Source organism: Cydia pomonella, chromosome 3 (genome assembly GCF_033807575.1).
Source record: "Cydia pomonella isolate Wapato2018A chromosome 3, ilCydPomo1, whole genome shotgun sequence".
NCBI lineage: Eukaryota > Metazoa > Arthropoda > Insecta > Lepidoptera > Tortricidae > Cydia > Cydia pomonella.
This window is the reverse complement of record NC_084705.1, coordinates 7,531,796-7,558,299: the sequence shown is the minus strand read 5'-3', so window position 1 is coordinate 7,558,299 and position 26,504 is coordinate 7,531,796. Positions and strand designations below refer to the sequence as shown.

At 36.3% G+C, this 26,504-nt stretch overlaps 1 protein-coding gene across 1 annotated transcript; it reads right to left on the bottom strand.

Moving 5' to 3' along the window:
- Nucleotides 1–1,653: 1,653 nt before the first annotated feature.
- LOC133515965 (homeobox protein Hox-B4) lies at nt 1,654–19,350 on the bottom strand. The gene is made up of 2 exons (XM_061848619.1): nt 17,823–19,350; nt 1,654–4,264 (listed from the first exon to the last, which is right to left on the bottom strand). Exons 1-2 carry the CDS (start codon nt 18,346–18,348, stop codon nt 3,615–3,617), a joined length of 1,176 nt encoding a protein of 391 aa, XP_061704603.1. The 5' UTR covers nt 18,349–19,350; the 3' UTR covers nt 1,654–3,614.
- Nucleotides 19,351–26,504: the final 7,154 nt, after the last annotated feature.

The window sequence follows — 26,504 nt, the reverse complement described above, 5'->3', positions numbered from 1 at the left end:
CTTTTAGTTTCATAAATCAAAAGCAGATGGGCCATTTTTCCTACGGTTGAAAAAAAAGAAACGCTCGTGTACGGAATTATCCCTATGACAGATTCGGCTGCATTGACCTTAAGTACTATAAGCGCAACTTTACTGTATATCCTACAAAATACAAAAATGTACGGTGTTTTCATATTTCAAATGAAAATTACATAGGTTACTTACATTACATTTTTCCCAAATTTGAATTGTATTTATTCCGCCGAGAATGAAGAGCTATTTCGAGCGTTTTCGACTTAAAATACGTGAGTGACCCGTTTTAACATACTTATTTACAATGTCTGTGTCTTACGGAAGTTTATTTATAAGAGTGAAGAGCTCTTTAAACTTACCAAATTTTATAAAAATCTAACAAAAATAAAATACAATAAAATAAATCGACCCATTTATGGTATACCTCAAATAAATGTGTTAACCTGCCAACAATAACACGGGTCAAAATTATAAGATACAATAAAATTGCTAACATCGTTTTAATCAAGATATGTGTTTTTTTACCGAAAACTAGAATCCCCTAATCATTATCAACTTTTTTGCACTTGCAACCCCGCTGGTATTGCAGCTGTCCATATGCAACAGTAATTGCTTACCTTAAGGCCGATCATCCGCTTGTTTGAAACCGAAATCATTAAATAAATTATTAAGCTTAGTATTTGGAACATGTACTGATAAAACAATTCTTAAAAAAGAAATAAACAGTTAAATTTTTTTTTAAGCAGAGTGCTCGGCGCATGTAAAACATATCATTGGCAGTTGGCACCTACGCGATCGAAGATTGCTTGGCTTTACATCAGAAGTTAAATTAGTACAGTCGAATACACAACACGCAATATTTATAGCGTGATATTTCTGCAGTAATATACAAAGTAATACCGACAGCGTGAGCGTGTGATAATCATGATTCATTGAGGAAAAGTGCTGTACATATTTTTATTTTTTTTGCGAGTCTACTTAAGCACGTTTCCAAAAACGAGATAAAATGATATAAGACTTGGAGATTCTTTGGAGATCATAAGATACTTGTTAATTTCCTTCCCCAGGCTTCAAACTATCTTCATATCCAATTTTATCTAAATTGGTTCAGCGGTTTAAGCATGATGAGGAGGTGATGATAGACAGACAGACAGAGTTACTTTTGCATTTATAATATTATACTTAGTAGAAATTATGCACCTATGAAATACTTCCTTATGTTAGTTAGTGTTAGACAATTGGAAAAATTGTCTAAACACAGAATGCTAATTTTTTCACATAACAAACCACTATTCCACATAACAAACCATTTTACACGTAAAAAAAAACTTTTTTTTACAGGGTGGCAAGGCGAATCAGTAGTAGCAAACCGTCTAATTTTGAAACTGACAGCACATTAGGTACTAAACATTGGCCTATTGCAACTGGCAACTGGGCAAAATTGTTCCGGCAAAACGATGGCTATAAAATCCGTCTATTTTGTTATGTCCATAGGAAAGTCGCATAACCTCATAACTAAGTGTTCTACCCAAATGTTGCACAAAATAAATTCACTTACCTTCCAAATTTAATTACCTTCATTTTGAATACAGTACTTCGAGTAATTACTTATTAGAGCATTGCGCCACCAAGCTCTTGTGACTAGGCCGAGCTGCTCTAATTTCCACTATTCTCCATAGATATACGGTCGGCTAGCTATATATAATATACAGCTTACAACAAAAAATAACGTGAGCTTGACCGCCTTCTCATAGTCGGTGTCCATAGTATTGTTAAGACGTATTTCCACCGAGTGTACGAAGACGTTGCGTGCGGGCCACACAATGAGCCGGCGACGTTGATGGATGATTCCACATTCAACGAATACATTACGATTTTTGCTTTCATTTCGTTCGATACGAATGTCACAAGGTTATGATATCGAGGCGATGCCGATTGGGTATCTTCTTGAGGTTTGTAATGTTAGTAAGCGCTGTTTTAATTGTGTGAATTGTGAAGCGCTAGGTGATTCGTGCGTAATCTTGTTTTGTTTGCAATCGAATGGGTACAGTCTACATGAAAAGTAGCGGACCAGACTATGCGCCAAAAGTATATTAGTAAATGGTAATAGTGATATCTTAACAAAAAGAGATATGTCTCTATTTAGGACAATTAATCTGTGATACTTTTGAACGTGAACTGTAGAGCTATCTGTATTTGGAAAAATATTCCACGATGGTATGCAGTTACTTTAGGAAATACGTTGTTTCATCCGCTATAGGTAGACTATAGATCGTGTCATTCATGGAGACGCATGCTTTGACACGTAATGTTATGTTACCAAAGGTTAGTTTTTACAAACCTGCGCGTCATCGTGGATGCTGACATGTACCTACTATGCTTACAATTTTTACAGCCTATTCTTTGTAATGCAATTTAACCTCGCATCTAGAAGTGGTCGTTATAAAGAAAAAAATGCTATATTATATAATAGTTTAGCAAATATAGGAGTTATATCTAATGTTTAAAAGCTATACTGTAGTGAAGCTATGTGACATAATTGTCTTTTTTTAATCATTTAGTAGTATTTGGCAAAAAAATTAAGTGTGATAACCACCAACTCATAACTATATAAAAAAAAACTATTTGGACTGTCTCCCTTTCTCACTGTCTTATCTTTGGGCACTATGGGTATGCGTACCATGGGAGGCTTCCTCATGATTAAGGTTAATTATATTAATAATAATGGTCATCATTGCGCAATATTTTAGTGGACAAGTGAGAATTTTAGTGGAGAAGGTGTCTTAGACATTCGGTCTCTCTCAAAAGGGTAGAATTGATTTTTCATAAGTACCTACTCAAAAAAGTTTATAACCAAAACGTATCACGACTCTAAGAAAAACACGGAATTGACCTTTTATATGTACCTATTTAAATATACAGGTTTTTTTTCAGTAATGAATAAATGTCAATAATAACAGTTTAGTTTCTCATACTATTTTATTGGTTTCGTATTCACATTTCTCCTATTTTAGTTACAAAACAATTTATCATTTAAAACTAAATGCCAAGAATTTGTACCTAAACCTAAGTCATTGCCAATTAACTGATGATTATACACAATTACTACTTTTATACAATACAAAAATATAAATAACTGTATATCCACAACATATAGAATGAAAATCGACATTTTATACACTCTCTTAAATGTAATATATATTATGGTAACTTTACAAAATTGCTGTAAATATAACAATGATTATTTTATACTTAGGCATTTATAAAATAAAAATATTTGTATTAAAGACATCAAACTAAGATAATGTAATACTGCTCATTAAAGTATAGATGACGACAATGACTTGAAGCGCAATGTACAAACCCAACACTCGAAGAACCTATAGCCTAAAATAATTAATAATCACACTTTGACATTGTAAAGTTCCCCACTTATCTATCCAAACATCCAATTATTTGACTGGTTACCCTAAATATTACACAACTTAAAATAATCTTAAATTAATTAAATTTTAATCATCACTTTACACATTATCGACACAAAGGAATGGTAAGAAAACTGAAAGTTCATAGAGGAAAATATAGATTTATTTCTTTACACATTATAAGGCGGTTAGACCGTAGTCCGACTTGATGACGGGCTGGTTGGACTGGCTGATGCCGGAGCCGCAGCCGGCGCTGGCGGGCGAGCCGTGCGCCTGCGCCGCCAGGCTCGCCACCATGCCCGGGTCCATGCCGTGCATGCCCATCATGTGGAGGTGGTGCTGTGTCATCGCGTGCCCCGGATTCATGCCCGTGTGCGACATCGGGCTGATAGAAGGATCGTGCGACAGATTCTGCTGCGCCCCGACGCAATGTAAATCATTCATAATATTATCCGTCACGTTCTCTATACTGTCTGGTCTTCCATTATTGTTTGATTTCTTCTTATCATTGTTATTCGTATTCTTATTTGATCTACTCTTTGGTGTGGCTCCCTTCGCGGTCGTCGTGACTCCGGCGGGATTAGTTTTTCTTCTAACGTTTTTGGTGTTCGGTAGTTTGTTGTCCTTCTTCCACTTCATCCGCCGGTTTTGAAACCAGATTTTAATTTGTCTTTCTGACAGGACTAGAGTATGGGCTATTTCTATTCGTCTTCTCCGCGTAAGATATCGATTGTAATGAAATTCTTTCTCCAGTTCTAAGATTTGGTGTCTGGTGTAGGCTGTTCGCTGCCGCTTTGGCTCCATCCCTGGTTGAAACGAGCCATTAGCTGTAAAAGAAAAGAATTCATAAGCCTTGTTACTAATCAAACCACGTATTATAAACCAAGGTGTCTTAAGAAGGGAAGCTTTGCGATCCTAACGAAATAACAGCACTTTATTTATGAAATTTCCACTTCGGGAGAAAACGGTTTCCACTAAATAAATCTTAACAAATCACTTTGATGTCGATCGCTTCAGCATAATATATACCAGGTTGGCTAGGTTATTTTAGGTTTCGCTTTAAATATATTTACATTACATATGGGGCTACTTTACCGCACTAGTGCGCAAATTAGCATATTATGTTACTGTGTCAAACATTTAAAGGACCATATGTACTGTAAAACGTTGTACGATACATGTGCGAATAGGTAATTCGGAACTCGTGTCGATTTAAAACACTCCCTTCGGTCGTGTTTTAATTTATCGCCACTCGTTTTGAATTTCCTATTTTTCGCACTTGTATCGTAATGTACTATTTTGTATTGCAAATTATGAAAAAAAAGGGAACCTTTATACCTAGTTTTTACTAAAAAATCATGGAGAATGGAAAGTATATAGAAGTAGAAAAACATTTTCTTCTTTTGGACGAATACGTGTTATACTTCTCTCTTAATCCTCAAAGAATGTTACACTAAAAGACTGGCAAACAATAACCATAATTACGACAAATATAATAACTTTAAATAAGCTTTTGCTATTAGGTGTTTATATAGAGAGCGTGCATGAACTATAGGAGGCAGCACATGAGCCGTCAGATTTTTGGCGCGACGCGTAAATGTGATGTTTTTTGTTCCGATGTAGCCCACAAGATGGCAGAACCTACTATGCACAAGAAAACACGTGACGTGTAAATGTACATGTTTATGGTTCCGATTCAAGTCACAAGATGGCAGACCCTCCAACGCGCACGGTCCCTATAGGTGTTATTATCATGCCATCAATATTAGGTGAACACAGAGAAAAGGATTCACACGCAACTTGCCAGCGTAGGTAGGTACTCTAGCATCAAAACCCCTTCATTTTCCAGGTATTCCACCTTCAATTACTGGCATCTACAACCAACATACATGTATCTATAATAATAACAATATATTACCTACGTGCACACATAGCCACATTAATTGTCGTGCCGCCGCGGCGTGGCGTGTGGCTGAATAATGCACGCCATAATTAATGTGCATAATAATGCGCGGGCATGAGCTTCCTTTTTTGTTTTGATTAATTGCGTAAAGCAAATTAGAGTAGCTGGCTTGTTAGAGGTTGGCAACAGCCTCGACTACATCTTAAGAGGATAGTGGACGACCGCTTCTCACAAACGTAGTCTCCATTTTCCTCCCTGGACATTGACATTATGAAATGATTTTGAACACAATTTATCGTATATTTACCATAACTATGCGAAACGCATACCCAAGTATTTATGATTTGTAAATTATAAATCCCAGATTATTTTCTTTCGTAGCTGACATAAAATTTACACCTAAGTATAATTAAATTGTAATTATTACGAGTATGGAGCTTTTAAAAAAATGTATGGAATTTATTTTTCGCTCCTAACTCTTAGGTACAATAATAATAAAAAATGTCAAACAAAGGGGCATAGCTATGGCATACTTCAAATTGCGTAAACATATATTATATTATACTATGTAGTACCTACTACTACGTTTGTAGTATGGAGAAGCGATCGTCCATTATGGTTCGTGTCATCTACGATGACGCGCAGATTTGTCAAATCTAACCTTTAATAACATGACAATACGAGTCAAGGCACGCGTCTTCGTGAATGACACGATCCTCTTAATCTCTCCAACTATAAAATTAGAGGATGAGGAAGGTAGAATTTGGTTCAATTATTTCGTATTTCGTTTAAGGTGCGGTAGGTTTAGCCAACTGCTTTTTTGAAAAATTGTAGCGCTTTTTAATCATTTGCACAACATTTAATTAGCAGTCTTGAGGCAATTTTCTATAGTAACTTCATTGATTAAAATAAACCTGATTCTTGACTTTCGTTCGATAGAAAAAAATCATGAACATGGGTAATGCTAAAACCCAAACAACAATTTTTACACAAAATGTGTTTTTTTCTAAAAATGCGCATTTATATTTTTGATTGAACTCATTAATTACTTTTTTTGTTAAAACTTACAAAAACTGAAAAAGAAAAAGGAATCAAAAATGTATTCTACAAATAGGCCTCAAGGGCTTTTTTACAAGTTAATTTAAAGTAATATCGTATAGTGACATGAAAAATACATAGCAACATTTATAAATACAACAGCCAATACCTGGGTAAACATTACATTGTAATCTTAAAAATAAATAATGACTACAATATAACAGAGATGTACGAGTATAGTCTCTATAGTTAATAATCAATTAAATTTGTTGATGTAAACGATCCCCGATGTCAGAGTACTATAATACTAATAATATTTGGAGGTGTAAAGTCAAAATAAAATTTATATTAAATCATCTCGCTTACGTTTATGCTCAGTGAGATTGAGAGAAGAACCTGAACCCACGGGGCCTTTAACTTACGTAGTAACGCATTAAGCCGTTACACAAACACAAAGTCTACATTCTACACACCTACAAGTATTTGAAGGCTTTCAAGCCTATTTCAACAATCGCTTAACAAAAGCTAACAGTGCCTTACAATGGCGCTTTGTAATGTTATTTGCGACGTAATTTTCCAATTTCCTATTTAAATGAGTATTAAATTGATACATTACTTACGTTACATAGGGAATTAATAAATCGCCGAAGAAAGACAGTTTTTAGGGGGCACGAAAAATTTCGTGTTTTGGACAAAAATACCAGGATCTCTAGAACTGTGTCGTATGCATAATTATTAGACCGCAGCTTGACTTCTGAGGGCCTACCGCGAACCACGTTCGACGTGTTGTCTCCCTGTCACACATACGTACGAATTTACAAGTGCGACAGAGGCAACACGTCGAACGTGGTTCGCGGTAGGCCCACTGATCCTTGTAGTAGTGTTCCTAGGCTTCAAGAAACCCGATGTTGCAAAGGTAAAAAGTGGTGCCGGTATCCCCTCCAGCTCCTTGAATTTTCCCCTTACAATTCTCATACATTTTCCATTGAAAACATCACGCCTAGTTCACAAATCGGACTTAAGTGATTATAAGTAGTCTTAGTATAAGTTTACTCAGTCTTTGCACAGTCCAATCTGTAGGTTTTGGCTGTCTCTGCATCAAGATGCGAACCGAAAGTAGTTATTTTATTTTATTTTATTCTAAACTGTAATTTAAAAAAAATATTGTTATACGGTTACTTTACTTTTTACACTTTTGTGCCATTTTAAATTGTAAATTCTATGTATCACGTTATTTTATATGGGTGCTTGCCTGAAATAAAATCAATTTATTTTATTTATTTATTTTTATTTTATTTTTTACTGCCTAATAATTAATATTGGTATCAATTTAAAGAACGTTTAAAAAACTTTTCAATTACATTTTCACTGTTTACAAAAATATTGTTCTTTTGAGTTTAAGATGTTTGAAAACAACATGGAAATAATTGTTTGAAGGGTCGTGCGTAATGCTCAATTATAAATTGTTTCCATTATGGTAAAAGTGGCCTAAAAATGGTCAGATGATACTTATCCACATAACAAATGTTAGAACAATGTGTATTTAGTGCACATTTAATAACCCAAGCCCGAAAATATCCATCAATAATGTAAACTACTGTTATTGTATACCAGCTAATATGGTGCACTAGTTCTAATATTCTTATTACCCAATTCTTTGGGTCGGTCCTACGTCAAGTGAATTCAGCAAAACCAATTTTCTGGTTTTTCAAAGGTCCAGTATAATGCAAAACTACATTTCAAAATGCTAAAAGAAGTTCCTATTTAAGTAGGACATTTCTTAGGGGCGACTTCATATTATGCATATTACCGGCCCATCAAACTTGTATTTGCAACTTAAAAAAAAAGTCTAAAACTCAAATAAATAATATTTTCTGGAAATACAAAATATATTACTAAAAAGTTATTAAACGTTCTTTAAATTGATACCAATATTAATTAGGTAATGCAATTACACTAATCCGATTTATGAAAAAGGCGTGATGTAACGGCACCAGTTTTCAGTCTGGCAACATTTGGCATTTCTTGAAGCTTAGGAATAAGTACCGCTATAAGGATCAGAAGTCAAACTGCGGTGTAATAATTATGCCTACGACACGGTTCTAGAGATCCTGGTCTATTTAACTATATACGATACATAGATCTAATTTGTGTGAGATATCACAGTTATATTTTACAAAATGTTACCATTTTGTGATGGACCTAAAATTGTAATAAATGTTATGTACGTACCCACTATTTTATAGTATAGTTAATTAAAGGATAGAAAGCATAATTTTCCACGATAACCACGAATCAACCTCAAGGGTTGGAAAGGGCCGGCCGCAAGGCCTAGGGTCCGTGAGGAATTTACCAGGAATGTGCGGCGCGCCTGCGGGCCCGAGATTGTAGTCGTCAGGCGCTGACTGCCTTTCGCCCAATCCCTTTGCAGGTCAAGAACATCCTAACTGGCTGGAATATCTTGGCAAAATAAGTCCATTTTGTTTTTGGACGAAGTTGCCATAAGGAACTTTACTACACGTAGGTTTACATAGGCACTTCTGAAGCGAAATTTTTTGTGAAGAGTAGATTATAGATGAATGGTTTCAAAGTTGTACAGGGAAACATTCTCAAGTAGAAATATTCCTGATATACACACTCGTCTATATCAGGAATATATATATATATATATATAATGCTCACTTGAACATTTGTAGTTAAAAACATCAGGACATCTCTAATATGGCCATCATACCGGGTATATGTACCTTACATACTATACATCATACCGGGTTAGGTCTAAGGTAGTAGTCACCTGATAGTGTCAAATATTGGTCTTGCAATTTAACAATTCATGGAAAGAACAGAACAACCACATTTTGCAAATAAATGGTAAAACATTCACAGCAAGAGTTGCAAGAATATTCAAAACAATATTCAAAAATTCCTGATAAGCCCTCAGTCGAGCGTTCATCCTCGCAGTCCTTATCACACCAGCATTGATCGATCACCGAAGAAATTGCTTACACCACATTCGCGCCGCTTATCACCCGTCATTTGTTTCAAGAACAATGCCATAGAAGTCTGGATCGTAATGACGGACCACCGCGTCGCTCGATAGTGAGATCGGCTCGAGATTGGAAGATCGGTCATGAGACCACACGGTCGCAGGTAGCTTGTTCGATTGAGATTGTCATCCTGGGATGTCATTTCAATCGCTTACTGTACAACTGTTAAGTGAGCCATTATAAGTGCTCTGATCGACACATAAATTTATCGGATTTCAAGGTCACGTTATACTGGTTTTTCGAGAACCTTCGCTAGCGTAATCAATGAAGATACCGAATACATGGCCTGATGACGTGATAGGGTAACGAAGCGGTGCTCGGTAGCTGGTTTCGGCCTGGTTTTACGCGGTCTTGCGTTTGCTTTAATGAGGATATTGAGCATACTGCTCTAGATAAATAACTTAAGGTTTTTTTTTTATTTACCTTACCTAAACCCAACCTAACCTTATAACCTTTTTATTTAAAACTAAAGTACCCAAGGTATCATATTGATGTTGATTATTTTTCTAGCTACTACTTTCTATTAAGTACCTACAATCAGTATTGGGTATGGTCACATCACTATAGCACGGCAAGGACTGACAGATGAGCATCGCGGCAATGGCGGCGCCGTAGGGGAATTTCCGCAAGTCTGTTTTTATTTAATTAAATCCTTTATTTGATGATGATTGGTGTATTTGGTGAGGGTGTTTAACATTATCAGAAGTGAGATCGATATTGGTCGTTTTTTTCATGCCTTTTATAAAGAATTCCATCGGAACTCAATGTTTTCTTTAGTAAGTTATTAATAGATATTGCCATATAAAACTACGTATATACCCAGTTTTGATGATATTTAATGAAATTCCTAGTTCACGTAAGGGTCACGAACCCGTCTAAAAACCTCTTTATTTCTTAAGGTTTATTACTTTTTATTACTTCTACTTGTATATATTGTGGCAAAATTTTGAAACTTTACTGCGTTATAACGCACAAACCCTAACTGACATTAATATATTCCCAATAAATTCTTCAGGTTTTCGAATTTCACTTCTAGTATCACCATCATAGTAGTTTATTTGACTTCTGCATAGTGAAGGGCATAAAACACGTGTGTGAAACGAGCTGGAAGAGTGTTTCATAGAAACATCACACGAGTTTGTTAACGCCTAATTTGCTTAGTACATTGTTTTTTGTACACACATATTATAAGCTCTCTATGTTGTGTTCAGAGATATTCGAAATTCAAATGTCATTATTAAATCGTTATCGACGTTATTACAACGCAATAATAACATTTTCACAGACAAAAATATTGTAACAGAACAGTTTATATGAATATTGATTGCCGTAATTTGTGACTATGTGTTCAGTTTACAGGCTGTTTAGTGTTTATTTAGTCACCTGCAATAATTTACGGGCTGAATATATAGGTCATATTGGGCAGCTTTTACAATGGGACCAATCCCGAATTCGCGAAAAAAAAAAAATTACTCTCCCATATAAAATGTTAAGACAGCCAAAATGTATAAAACCGACAATTTTTTTTCGCAAATTCGGGGTTGGCCCCATAATAAAAGTTGCTCAGTATGACCTATATATTCACCCCGTAAATTATTGCAGGTGACTAAATTAAATAAACACCCTGTATATAAAAGTATTGGTTAAATTAACCGCATGGAACATAGTTTCCATGATTCTTGAATGAGAACATAGTTTCCACGAAAGAGAAGTCCGACCACGAGGCAAGACCAAGAAGTTTTCTTACCTCACTATTAAATTACCTGCCAATTCCTAAATTCGGCCAAAAGAACATTCTTGAACTCATGACGAATGCTGACATTCCTGCATAATTATAAGACGAAAAGCCTGTCAACGCTCAGATATAACGAATAACCTGCCAACTGGCTATCAGTAGCTTACTGTCCGCTTCGCATGTTCGGTAATTGTATGATCCTAATGTGAACCCTATATTTCAGAGAACAAAGTTGATTTTGCAACACTAGTGAGTGTAATACGAGGTGTAAAGAGTAATAATCTTGTGTCCGCACTAAGAGGCCCCAAGCACCTGCTCATTTCTTACTTGGTGTTCTTAAAATCAGTTAGCTACACAATATACCAATATACAGCTGTTAACTGACAACTTAGGTTTGAGCTGCAATAGGATAGTTAAATGAGTTGTCAAATCAGTTTCTTGTTTCGAACTGTCAAAACGATTAGCCACTATGGAATCTATATGAAAAAACCGGCTAAGAGCATGTCAGGCCATGCTCGAGTGGGGTTCCGTAGTTACACGTCCGTCAAAATAAACTTTTTGCAAAAACTCAAAAACAGCTGAACCGATCAGGTTCGCTATAGTTTTCCTTTAATTTTACTTAGCTTTACTTTCACGATTTTTACATATTTTTGGATCCATGGTTCAAAAGTCAAAGGGGATGTTTTTTTCTTTTAAAGTCTTTTTTTCCGAAAATATTATGTTTCTCAAAAAATGGTAATTGTGGACCTATATTCGTTTTAAAAGACCTATCCAGCGACACACTATAGGGTTGAACAAAAAAAAAACAACTCCACGTTTCGTGTAAGCCACCCTAAACAACATTTTTCTAGTTTTTCTTTTACGACTTTGTCGGCGTAACTGATTTATATGTTCGAGCCAATTTTTTTCATATCGCGGAGCAAACCGCATACAGACAGACAGACAGGCGGATATGGCGAAACTATAGGGGTTCCTAATTGACTACGGAACCTTAAAAACAGAACAATGACATCTCGAATATAAATAGAATTAACTATATGTCTGAAAATAACTGCGGTCTAGCAGGTTGCTGAAATATTTTGTGTGAAATAAATAAGTTTTTGGCAAAATACCATTTTTGGTACAAGCTTTTATCGCAGACTGTAGGTACTTTTCTTTCCACAGGCAACTAATACTTTCATCGAGCCAATTCTAAAAACCCCAAACACAATTAGGTTGCGTTGTTTTATCACAGACTTCCTATGTCCACCTCTAGTCTCCATCATCAGATCAGCTCGATGGTATCATAATATTGCATTGTCACCCGACTTACATATGTATGCAAAATTTCAGCTTCATCGGAAACCGGGAAGTGGATCAAATTTAACTTGCAAGATTTGATTACAGACAACGGGACAGGTGAAACTAAATAAAAGCTTGTAATTATTTTAAATATAGGCAACACCCCTATTAAGGTTTCCAATATTTCAAAAAATACCTAATACCTACCTAGTAATTTACTAGTAGAAAGGGTAATTTACTTAGACACTTATATTTCTGTAGAAATCACTTAAAAACTAATAAACACACGCCATTAAATTATATTCAACATAGCATAGAAAAAAACTATTGTGTTTTATTTAATTCTAATATCCGAATCGATCGATATCTCAAAAAAAATCTTTTCACAAAGAAATCAACTTTACAAAAAAACATTTAACCTTCAAAGCGAATTCGACCGCAAAACTGTTATTCGAAAGTCATAAAAATTACTAATAAATGACGCTCATCAACATGAGAGTTCCTTTGTGTCACACAAAAGTCCTAAAGGATAACGACATCGCATTAGTAAACTGTCACAACACATCAAAAGACATCGGGACTCAAGTATCCAAACATTCTGAAGCAATATTGATTGGCTGCAATTTGTTAGGTCCTTTAAACACCAACAACATGCATTATAATGCGTTTAAAATGGCGGCGCACAATGTAAAAATTAACCGCCAAAAGGAAACTAATGTGGTGACATTAATCTGATCTTTAGTTGGGTGTTTTGCACGTGCTTAAGTACGTTATTAATAATTATTTGGGTCCCTATTGTTAGGCTTGTTTCAACGTACTTTTAATAAAAAAGGAAGATTTGCTTTGAAAAAAATGCAACGTACTTGAATTCAAATAGAGTCCGTCTAAGCTAACTCTGCACTGATTTGAACAGAACAAAGTGAGGGCCTGTCATTATAAAAGTAATACTTTCACAGAAATATGTAATTAATTATGATAAAGCCACACTTTGACATTGCAAATGTCATGCAAAGTTCGTTTGGTTGGAAAGTATTTTTTTTTGGTCATGAGCAGAGCAGCAGTACAGAAAATAGTACATTGTGCATCAAGAGGGGTGAGTGAAACATTGGACATGAGGGTGATAATTCTCTACTTACCCCCCTTGAATTAAAGACCCGATTTTACAATATTCTTAGCCCCGGAGTTACACACAATGATTTCCATCGCAATTGCGAAGAAAAAGAAAATTTTAAGCGAAATAATTCTTAAATACGGTTACATTTCAAACATTCGTCCGCCATATTGTCATTATTTGACAGGTTAGGTATCGAAGGCACAGACCTATCTGGCATTCAGCCAAGATTGATCATTATGTAAAAAAAAATTAAACAGCAATTAAATTAATAAAATTTAATCTTATTAAACATAAACAAAAATATTAAATTAGAAACGTCAGTATTTTAAAAGTAAAACTCATTTATGCTACTTGTTTTGTATGAATTAGTGACATAATTTAAAAAAAAACTATAACTGACTAGGGAGTTATAGCTTTTGTTTCAGAATCCATAACTCCCGGGCACAATATAGGCCTTTGTCCTTCAGTACATATGCATGAAATAAGATCTTTTCCGAGCAAGTGTGATGAAAAATTTGTTATATAATACTGAACCGATATTATACAAAATATTCAAACAATTACACTAAAAATGATCTTTGCAATTTTCCATTATTATTTTTTACAAACCATTTATAGGTTTCTACAATAGGAAATCAAAATGGCGCCCTGGGTATCATCAAAAAATAAAAGTCAACATACTTTACTAACATTCGATCGTTAGGTACGCGCAAATATTATCAGGCTCAACTAGACGTCGAGAGATCATTTAGAATTTATGTGGTTTTCGAATGTGATCACTATGGCTACTTGCATCGTAGCTTGTATTTTGATTCCAGGAGGCCTACCGCGAACCACGTTCGACGTGTTGCCTCCCTGTCACACTTACGTACGAATTTACAAGTGCGACAGAGAGGCAACACGTCGAACGTGGTTCGCGGTTGGCCGTCTGATCGGATGATTTACAAGGTGTTTTATTTATTACTTGGCTTTCGTAACATACCATTTTTTACTTCAAACTTAAACTTAAATTACTTCAAACAAAGAGTTACTTATCTACGAGAATAAAAAGCATGTCTCTTAGTAACAAACCGTTTAAAATGCAATCAAATTCAATGATAATCGGATGGAATAAATGAAGTTTATTTAAAACACTTGTGAATCAAAGTAGGTACTAGTACTAAGGTAACTACTTAACGAAAACATTATTATCATCGATTATCGACTCCTGTAATCGAGGATGCTAAGGATTTGCCGGACAGAAAGGAAGACGAACGAAGAGGTACTGAGCATGGCAGAGAAGAGATGCCTGTTAGACACAGTAGCTAACCGAAGAGGCAAGATGCTTGGCCACCTGATACGGCACGACAGATTCTTTTTAAACATCCGAAGGCAATATTGAAGACAAAGGTGAAGAGGAAGGCCCAGGAAGTTAAAAGGCTGACCCAGCAAACAGAAGAGTGGCGATTACTCCACCGAAAAGAGATTAGCTCTTAAATATTGATGATAATGATGATCGAGTCCTGTTATTAAGGTGTGCATCAAAGACAATTATAACTGTAACCATTGCATCGGAATTTGGATAATTGAAATCTCAAGGGACCGGCAATTATGTGTTTTCTATTTAAGCAGGTCGTGCCAAATATCCAGGTTCAAGAAAACGTTGTCTCAATTATAGAGGTTCTCATTAAATAACAGAGGTTACTGACAAATGTCTTTAATGGAGTAGCATGTGCAAATAACGATTTAAAATAGATTTACAAGCTTATCCCTACTGTTTCACGTCTAAAGATTATATGTATTGTATAAATTGCACTTTTATACTATATTCATTATTAACTACTTTATTTTCATATAATCGTTTGGGTTTTAAAAATGTTCCCGTGAATAGTAGAAGAAAGTTTCATTGAAATGTGAAAAGCAGTCTGAGAATGATTTTTTTTTTCAAACAAAACTATTTTACCTACAGATACCCAATAAATAAAAGAAATTCTGGTATTAATTAAAGATTTGAACAATTTCAAAATATTGTTACTATTGCAATAAATCAATAATAGTTATTTACGATACAACTGCGAAAAAAAGGAAATTCGTAACGAGTGGCGAAAAATTAAAACACGACCGAAGGGAGTGTTTTAAATCGACACAATTTACACGAGTAGGTATAGATAGGTATATTGAGAGCGCTGGTACAAGTAACCTAGCGGTAAGAGAATGTGACTTGCAAGCCAGAGGTTGCGGGTTCAAAGTGTTCAAACCTCGGCTCGTAAATACCAATGAACTTTTCGGAACTTACGAGTAATATAATAGTACATTACGATATAAGTGCGAAAAATAGGAAATTCGAAACGAGTGGCGATAAATTAAAGCACGACCGAAGGGAGTTTTTTAAATCGACACGAGTTGCGAATTACCTATTCGCACATGTATCGTACAACGTTTTACAGTACATATGGCCTTTAAAATGTTTGACACAGTAACGTAATATGCTAATTTTCGCACTAGTGCGGTAAAGTAGCACCATATGTGCTGTACAACTTGTTATTTACTAGGCACTTTTCGGTGAAGGAAAACATCGTGCGGAAACCGGACTAATACCAATAAAACCTAGTTTCCCTTCTGGGTTGGATGGTAAAATGGAAGTTGCTTTCGTAAAAACGAATGCCTACGCGTAAAAACTATTCTTAGTTGCGAAGTGGACTCCAAGCTGCCATGGCAAAAAGCCGGAACAACGCTATGATGATAATAAGATGATTATGTATTGTATTGTATTATAATGCGTAAAACACAAGCGATACTGAAAACTGTACTCAGGTTTCAGGCTTGGTGATGTCAGCGTCAAACTGATGCCGGCCTTACGTGATAATCCCTGTGGGAAAGTATATGCTAACTACTAAACTATTTAAAATGATATAAAATCTGAGGCCACAACCTCAACAGCAAGAAAATATTGGTTAATCCGTTAGCTATAAATATATCAACATTTTTTTAACACTATGTTAAATTCTATTTTTAGTTAAGACTACTAAAACCTGAAATATTTGTACGTAACATTAATACAATGGATGTATTAACCTACCTGCTAGGTAGTAAGTATTGTACCTATTTTAGTTTATCAATTTGCAGAATTAATGTGACATTGAGGGGTTTGAAATTTACAGTTTTTTATCGGTACAGGCCTTAGGATGAATAAAAATTAGGTAGTAGCATGTAATGTATACTAAAACTGTGATACCATAAAAAAATTACGGTTCGTTAATAAGTTAAACAACATTTGGTGACAATACATTGTTTTATTTAGGTATTTAATAAGTACTTAACTAGGTGGGATTTTTCTGAATAACTGAATTTGGTTTGTGCTAGGTATTAACAGTGTAATTGCAACTGCAGCTGCGTTAGAGTTAGACCAAGATAAGTTTGCAAAGATTTGATAGCACACGCACACGCAGAGCAAGTGTGTTTTATACGTCATAATTTCATAGAAGTTTGACGTTTAAAATAACACTTGCGCTGCGTGTGCTATCAAAATCGTTGCAGACTTGTCTTGGTCTCAGTCTACCTATTTTTGCGACATTACTGCCGCGGTCTTGACGTAGGCACTGTATATATGCCAATTTTGATAAAATGGTTGACGTCCACTGCCGCATTACTGTCGCGACGTTATTTAACACTACTGATTATGACCTTTAATCAACACTCAATTTATCAAAGAAATTTGCAGATGCAGCGGCAGCATGAATGCCGCCGCTGAGATGTCGCAACAGTAAACCACCTACAGTTGACATCTGAATGTAACCTTTATGGCCACGGGAAATAGGAAATATCAATCTCAAATTCCTTGATACATTGATTTGAACGTCACGAGCACGTCATGATTTTGATGACAATCGTGAATCGCGACAGCATTGCGGCAACGCCTGCTCAATGCAAGCTGCTGCAGTCGCCACTCTACTTTACCTCGACACAATTTGTTGTATATCAACCATAGCTATGCCCCTACGCTATGTTTTTTTTTTCGAATTTTTAATTATTATAGGAATCAGGAGCATTTAAAAAAAAATGTATGAAATCTGTTTCCAACTTGAATTTAAAGCTAAGGTAACAAACGTTATCATGACAAATATTAGCTTCTTAGCTTTGTCAGAAACTTTATTACGTACCCGAAACTTCTTTGAAAGACTCTGTCTTAAAAATTGCGTGTGAATACTTTTTTCAAACTAAGTACTTAGTACTTATGACCTAAACAAATTATCATAGGTACGTTAGCAATAAATGGATCAATACTCACAAGCACCAGCGACATGAATCTTCTTCATCCACGGATAAATAACCCTGTCCGTATTATCAGAACATATGGACGAATCATCGTCTTCTACCGGCGGGCTGTCCAATAACAGCCTCTCGTCATCAAGCTCTGACGCGGGAGATCCTTCTCTGCCCAACGCATGGAGCTTCCTCCCTGCCGGAGCCGCTTCCTCTATATGCCTTTCTAGTCTTAATCCAAGCTCAGCCAAACCGGGAGTGACTTCGTTATGCGGGACGTAACCATGGTCCGCTTCTGACGGATGCGAGGGCTCCGGTGGTCGTGGCGGCGGCGCCACTGGTGGATGTTGAGGAATAGGATGATAATACCCCCCATAACCGTATCCAGAACCAAGCTGAACCGGGTATTGGTGCTGATAACCATACTGCAAATGCTGGTGCTGGTAGTATTCCCCTGGAGGGATGTAGTCGGCTTGGCTGTATTCTTCCGAGGGGGGGAACTTGGGGTCCGGCTGCGGCTGGTAGCCGCCGTTCATGAGGAACGAGCTCATGGTGGGCGTGGTCGACGCGCATCACCGGCACACGCCTAATATGGCCGCCATAACGTTTTCTCTTAAATTCTGCGCAGATCAATTATAGGTATGTACCTGTTTTAGATATAACTTAATATTGGACCATTTGCAATAAGTACATTTATTTCACTTGGTTCTGATTCGAATCACATTTCAAATGGGTAAATAGCGTAAAAAATATGAAGAGAAAAATTCGTTAACAGTTTTCAGTCTTCACACTATTAAAATCCAACTCACATCACATGTTTTTCTTCTATTGTCGATTCACAGTTTTCAAGTTCACTCAAACATTTCTAAATCACTGTTAAACAACTTCAAAGTCAGTTTTGAAATGATGAAGTATTTATTGCAAAGTCATTTGATTTATCACTTTTTGATAATAAACAATGCTGCCTCGCGCGACGACATTTTGAGACAATATACACAGCCCGACACGCCAGCGCACTCTGTCACTTTAAGGACTCCTATACATGTTCATCAATTTTTACATACCACCTTCCATTTTTAAGGCGGAGCTGTTACTTCTACTGTCTTATTCAAAATTATTTACTCGAAAACTAACTTTAAAGCTTTCTTAATAGAGTTGATATTGAACTATAGTTAAGCTCAGAAGCACCAAACCGCAACAGAAATGTTCCCCCTTCCACACGTAAACAAGCCAATGCGTGCGAACGAAACGGAACTATTGGTTTACCATCGGAGTTGAACTATGGCGTGTATAGCCATCTCGCTTATTCATAGCGGCTTTTAATATGAAGATACGAGACGGAGCTTTAGCCAGAGCTTTTAGCGTAAAAGAGATTAAGAAGCTGTTTAATAATACAGAATGAACATGGTCTCTACTCCTAACGACATAGCGTTTTAAATATTTAATATGCATTTCTTTATTTTCATTATGGAGCTGCTCATTACTTTAATAAAGTGAGATATAATTAGATAAAAATTAATAGCATGTAATGTATACTAAAATTGTGATACCGTTAAATTTTTACGGTTCGTTAATAAGTTTAATAACATTTTGGTGACAATACATTTTTTTATTTCGGTGTTTAAAAAGTACTTAACTAGGTGGGTTTTTTTTTTGTTTGTGCGATAAATGTTACTTAATTAACTTGAGTTTACCAATATTTACTTCAAGTGTGATAATTTTTGGGCCATACCTGACAGCGACCTACCTAAATGGAACCTTAAATTATTTTGTATTTAATATTTTATTTTTATTTTATCGATGCATGATGATTAGATCAACTTTGCAGGTTATAAACATTTTGTAGGTACTTTACTCTAGAAAATAATTATATTTTTATTCAGTTAGAAAATACTAAACCCTATAAACTCCTCTGATGGAGTTGTGACCGTCCATAGACTACGGCGACCTCTCCATCTCACTACAAACTACTGACTATCGGCAAACACTTCAATTAAGTATTTCTGAAGATATAAATTATACCTACATGAATTAAAAAATACAATTGGTATCTTAAAATAAGTTGGTATTCCATTTCAACTATGAACCTACCTAATTTAAGGTGACATTCCGATGGCAACTGCAACTGCTCTACTGTGGCGACATTACTGCCGCGGCTTTAACGCGGGCGCTGTATTTACCGACTTGACAATTCCCTTCATAAAATGAAGAACGGATTGAACGTCATAATCGCGGCACTAATGCGGCGGAGAACGTCAGTCATTTGTGGCTTTCCATTAGAAATGGATCCTTAGGTAAGGAAACATCCACTTGAAGCATAAGGACCCTTCTGTAATGGAAAACCACATTTTATCAAGGTTCTGATATACTACCGCTGTGACGGTAACATCGACGTGATCGACGCAGCAGTAATGTCGCAACAGTAGTGCAACTGCAGCCATTCGGATTTTTCACCTTTACCTTTATACTTAACGACCGGTTTGGCCTAGTGGGTAGTGACCCTGCCTACGAAGCTGATGGTCCCAGGTTCAAATCCTGGTAAGGGCATGTATTTGTGTGATGAACATGGATATTTGTTCCTGAGTCATGGGTGTTTTCTATGTATTTAAGTATTTATAGATATTTACCTATATATTATATATATCGTTGTCTAAGTACCCTCAACACAAGCCTTATTGAGCTTACTGTGGGACTTAGTCAATTTGTGTAATAATGTCCTATAATATTTATATTTATTTATTTATACTTATTATGATAACTAAATCGCAATGATATACATAGTAGGTAGTCATTCGAAAATCAAAATCCGCTTACTCACAGCACCGACTAAATACCACTGATCACATCACTAATTCCTGATAATCCGGTATCTTAAACACACAAGAAAAACAAAAGCATACAAGTCACGCCGCCTATCGCGTAAGCAGCCAGACTACACTAAGACCACAAGGGAGCCGGCCAAATAAACAAAAATGTCCGGTGATTTTATTGAATTAGACGATCACAATGGCAGCAAAAGTGCTGAATCACGGCAGCGGCTTCCAAACGGCTGCCACAAAAGGTGGGAACAGATCAATGGCAGCCTGATCAATAAATAGACAAGCATCTTACTGACCGAAGCTGATTTTGGATTGTTGTTTGAGAATGCGGGATTATGCATGTTTTTGACTACCTTCATGAAATTAACGGCTATTGGAGCGGTATGCTAGAAAGGAGTGTGAAGCGTTTTGCTTGGCAAGAACATGATGCAACATAAAACAACACGCACATAATAACCTATCACACACATAGATATTTGAGATAACATCAGTTATAAATGAGTACTGAGCGGACAGCCGTGCGTGCCAAGGATCGCGGATATCATTATAGGTATTTGAATTGTTAGTTTTAACAAAAAAAGTAATTCCCACATTCGAGAATTTCTGTTTTGCCCTATGGTTGACTGGTAGAGAATGCCTTAAGGCTAATAGGTCCGCCATTTGTACTTATTTTTATTGTGCAATGAGGTTTAAATCTTGAAAATGAAATGATAGTTATTTAATTAGGTTTAAAGTCAATTTAGTTACGAGAGACATGCCTCAAGATTGCTATTCATATTTTTTTCGCAACCGCATTATGATCTAAAAAAGTGCTACAAGTTTTTATAAACTCTGCTGGTTGAGCCCACTACACGTTAAGATGAGGGATATATGCCAGTTCACTTGCAATTTTATAATTTTCCCAGGTTACCCCAGTACATGATCTTGCATCAATTCCAACAAATAAATTCATATACAAATCAAGTTCAATTTCCAAATGAGATAAAATTAAACAGACGGTAAGTTACGAACTCTATCCATCTTATTTTTAACCGACTTCAATTTCATAGTAGGAGGTTTTGTATTCGGTTTGTGGCTATTTTTTTTTATGTACATTCACCGATTACTCCGACACCCGTGATCCGATTTCAGTAATTCTTTTTTTGTTTGGAAGGAGTTACCTCGAAGGTATTTTGAACTATTTTAATTTAGTTCTGATCTGATGATAGGATCCACGATGAATTGAGGGAACTCCTATTTTTTTAAAGGCACGTGTATAATAATTTGGTTGTTTTATTAAGCAAATCGAGCATTTTCTCTCAAAAATCATCAATTTGATAAAGTGGATCTGATGATGATTTTTTTAATGTAGTATGTTCACCGATCACTCCAAAACCCGTGGTTCGATTTGAGTAATTCCTTTTTTATTTGAAAGGAGTAAAGATAATTAATTCCACGTTTATACTTCAATTGTAAGGTGATTTATAGACATAAAGCTGGTTATTTTTGACCGGTATAATTACTTTTTGGCTTGACACCGACTTCAAACATATCAGTTGGTAACGCATATACTTAAAACAGCATAATCTTTTATTTTGTCCTTTTTGAAGTCGGTTTAATTTTTTGTAAAAAGTTTTTATCATTATATGCCTTAAATATGCAAAATTCTAATATTGACCAGCAGCCCGTGACCATGTCACAAAGTTTGGAAAAATTGACAGTTATTTACCGTTCCAACGCGAAGTTCCTGTTTTTTTCTCATGCCGCTAACTGGCTGCCAGCTCGTTCTCTGCTGCGCAAACTTAATTCAAGTTTAATGAACAGTACGACAGGTCCTTAATCAAACTTTGGATTTTCTAACTTCCCTGCTACGCGATTATCAACCTGAACTCTGAGTAAAGATGATCTATATTCGTTTGTAACAACAAGTGAAAAAGTCGTTTCGATTCTAAAATTCTCAGCTGGAGAAAAACCTATTTAGTAGACTTTGATCGTATTATTTGTTTCTTGTTTTAGTCGCCTTGGAAGGGAGTTGCTGGAGCAAAATTTCATTATCATTTCTGCTTAATATATTTAAAAGAATATCTATATTTTTCATATCAGGATTTTCATAAAACAGATATAATACACTTATGTTTTTCTTACTCCAAAGTGTGTTCATTCCCGTAAAATGACAGACTATTTTTTTTGGATCTATTCACTATAATATTCCACTCATGAAACTAACTCGCACTTACTTGTATGTGTAGTAGATATTCCTCACTAAGACTCAAAAATCAAATTGGTATTATATCTATCAAATATTTATACACTCTTGGATCATCAATGTAATTATTCTCAGCATATTTTATTGTTATAAAATGTTCTCAAGAACAAAAACCAAAAGGTTCGCGTAGCCAATTTTCTGTAATAGTAGGTTGCATATCCTATCTTTGTTCGGCCAAGTGCCGGCGTTTTTTGCAACTGGGCCCGCCCCTCGGCCGACGTTGAAATTTATGGGGTACATAAGTGTACAGTTTCACGTGTGAGTGGGGAGCTCATATCGGTTTTTATGCTATTTTCTATTTTCAAATATGTTGGGGTAACATGTGCAATCTTTTTTTTTATCTGGTCCCGGGCATGTAAGGATCTACTTAGTTTATGGAAACTACGTCCAAAAGGTATGGGCAGTTAATAATAAAAGTATTATATATATTACCTATTAGTTTGTATTTAGTATTAGACTTAGTATTTAATTTGTATTTTTACATGTATGTAAAATGTATAATTGTTGGTGCAATAAAGAATATTTACTTACTTACTTACTTAATTTTGGAACATTTTCTTTTCACACTGCACCCACCCTAGCAAATTTCGGTTTGGCCCAGTGGTTGACTGGTAGAGAATGCCTCAAGGCATTAAGTCCGCCTATTGTACGATATGCTTGTATTTGTGAAATAAAGTTTAAAATAAGATGTTGCAAACTCTTTTTGAGATCAGCTGTCAAATATTTAAATTTATATTTTTCATGATTTTTACACATGTCACTCTAAAATAAATGGCTAAACGTTTCGTGCGTGTTTTCATTCGGGCTATATTTCATGTAATTTTCTACATCTGGCGACCGTTAATTAAAATGGAAATATTACGAAAAGAACGAGGTATAGCCAGGAGGCTTTTTACAACCGCGAAAAACGAATTTGAAGCTAATTTAGAGTCAACAAATATCGACGAAATCACCGCGGCCTTCAACAAACTCCAGCTTCGAGCCGATTCCCTGTTCAACGTTGACCTACGTATAAAAGAACAGTGGCTAAAAACGGACGAGATGACTGAAGATGAAATTTATGAAGATTGCATGACCAGCGATAAGTATCTAAGCGACTGGGAGCGTATAAAAGTCATGTACGAAAACGTTTCTCGGAAGAACGAACGCATGAAGAGGTCTTGCAAGTCTAGCGGCAGCGATGTGTCGAATAACACACAAAAATCTCATCAATGTTGGGAGAAGTCGGCATGCAGTAGTGCTTGTCATTCAAGACGATTCCGTCTACCGAAATTTGAGTTACGGAAGTTTGACGGCAATACGAAAAATTGGATTGGTTTTTGGTGTCAATTTCAGAAAATCGACGACGACGAGACAATAGACGATGGAGATAAGTTTCAGTACCTTTACCAGTGCACTGTTCCAGATACTCCAGCGCGAGAGATCGTCGAGAGCTTTCCGCCGTCGGGAGATAACTACAAGAAGGCTGTTGAGCAATTGAAGTCCAGGTTTGCACGTGACGAAATGTTGATCGACATTTATGTGCGCGAACTGCTTAATCTTGTACTAGCACAAGCAAAAGGTAATACTTCTTATAAATTAGGCCACTTATACGATAAATTAAATACGCAATTGCAAGCATTAGAAAGCTTAGGTGTCACTATAGATAAATACGCTGCTTTACTTTTCCCTTTAGTTGAGTCCGCCTTGCCCGAATCTGTTTTACGAGCATGGCAGAGATCCCATGTACTGGAGGAGAAGGGCGACGATCATCTGAACCAGCTTATGCAGTTCCTGAAACGCGAAGTGGAGTCGGAAGAGCGGATCCAGCTCGCGCGCACCGGGATAGCATCGGGTAACAGTTTGCATAGCGTTTCTACTCAACCCACCGCGGCATGCTTGGTGTCAACGGAAGACGCAGGTAAGAAGATTTGTTGCGTTTGGTGTGAAAAGGCATCGCATAGCAGCTTCGAGTGCTACAAAGCTAACAAAATGTCGTATGAAGCTAGGAAGGAAATGCTAAATAAAAAAGGAGCGTGCCTTATTTGTTTAAAAACCGGACATAATGCGAAAAGATGCAAAAATTTCACAAAATGCCTTTTCTGCTCCAAACGTCATTCTGTATTGATGTGCCCTGACATTAAAACGTCAAGTCAAAATGAAACTGAAGAAACTTCGAATGTTGAAACGTCAAATTTAAATAATAATGTAACTCAATATAAGGCTAGTACTACACTGTTGCAAACGTTCATGGCGAATATTATGAGCGATAAGAAATGTATACGAGTACGATGCTTTATTGATTCGGGTGCACAGAAGACTTATTTACGTCGCGATATAATAGAAAATTTAGACTTGAAACCTGTCGGCAAAGAAATCGTATCAAATTGTCTTTTTGGCGGGATTGAAACTAAGAAGGAACTATTTCATACCTATGAGTTCACGCTAGCAAGCTTGGATAAGAAATTTGAATGTACAATGACCGCGCGAGACAAGTCTACGCTCTGCGGGTATGTTCCTCGTTTAAATGTAGACCATGAGATGTTTAAAGAGTTACAGAAAAATAATATTACGCTGAGCGACGTCGGCGATGCGGCAGCACCTGACATCGGGCTGTTGATCGGCGCAGACCATGCAGGCGTGTTGCTCACGGAGAGTTTCTTAAAACTGAACAATAACCTCGTGGCAATAAAAACTAAATTTGGATGGACGCTTCAAGGACCTGTTATGAACACATGCAGTGTCCTAATGAACGTAGTATTAGAAAATGAATATAAGTTGAAAGAAAGTAAGAAAGTAGTGCTCGCTAACAACACTGCAGATTATAGTACGTTTCTATCTACACTGACTTTCATCTTTAAGTACATTATAGACCTAATAGCCGGTCTTTCTTTTCTGCGGTCCGGAGGGAAGGTTGGGATAATTTTGTTCATGTGTGCAGTTTACCGAGCCGTGCATATCGAATTGACCAAACCACTAATGACAGAAGCTTTTCTCATAGCCTTACGAAGATTTATCCCGAGACGTGGAAGAGTTGACACAAAATACACGGATAATGATTCTAACTTCCACGAAGTTGATAACCTTCTGAAGACTCTGAACGTTAGGAACATTAAGAGGAAGTTTAGTTCTCCTGCAGCGCCATGGCGGGAAGATTGGTGGAAGCGCCTCATACGCTTTTTGAAGGACCTCATGATTGAAACGAAACTTACCTTACCAGTTCCACAGTGATCAACAGGCTCACAGTAACGAGAACATACAGTTGCTTATCCAGAAGGGCAAGGAGAGGGACTCTAATTTAAGGGTAGGTGATGTAGTTTTGATAGAAACTGACTCAAAGCGTATTTAGTGGCCTTTAGGAAGGATTGTCGAAACTTTCCCTGGTACAGACGGTTGCGTAAGAGTGGCTAAGGTACGCACAGCAGATGGAGAGTTCACACGAGCAGTGCAACGCCTGTACCCACTTGAAGTACAGTCTGACGTATAGAGAAGAGTTTTGGGCCTCTTGCCCAAGGTGGGAGGATGTTGCAAACTCTTTTTGAGATCAGCTGTCAAATATTTAAATTTATATTTTTCATGATTTTTACACATGTCACTCTAAAATAAATGGCTAAACGTTTCGTGCGTGTTTTCATTCGGGCTATATTTCATGTAATTTTCTACA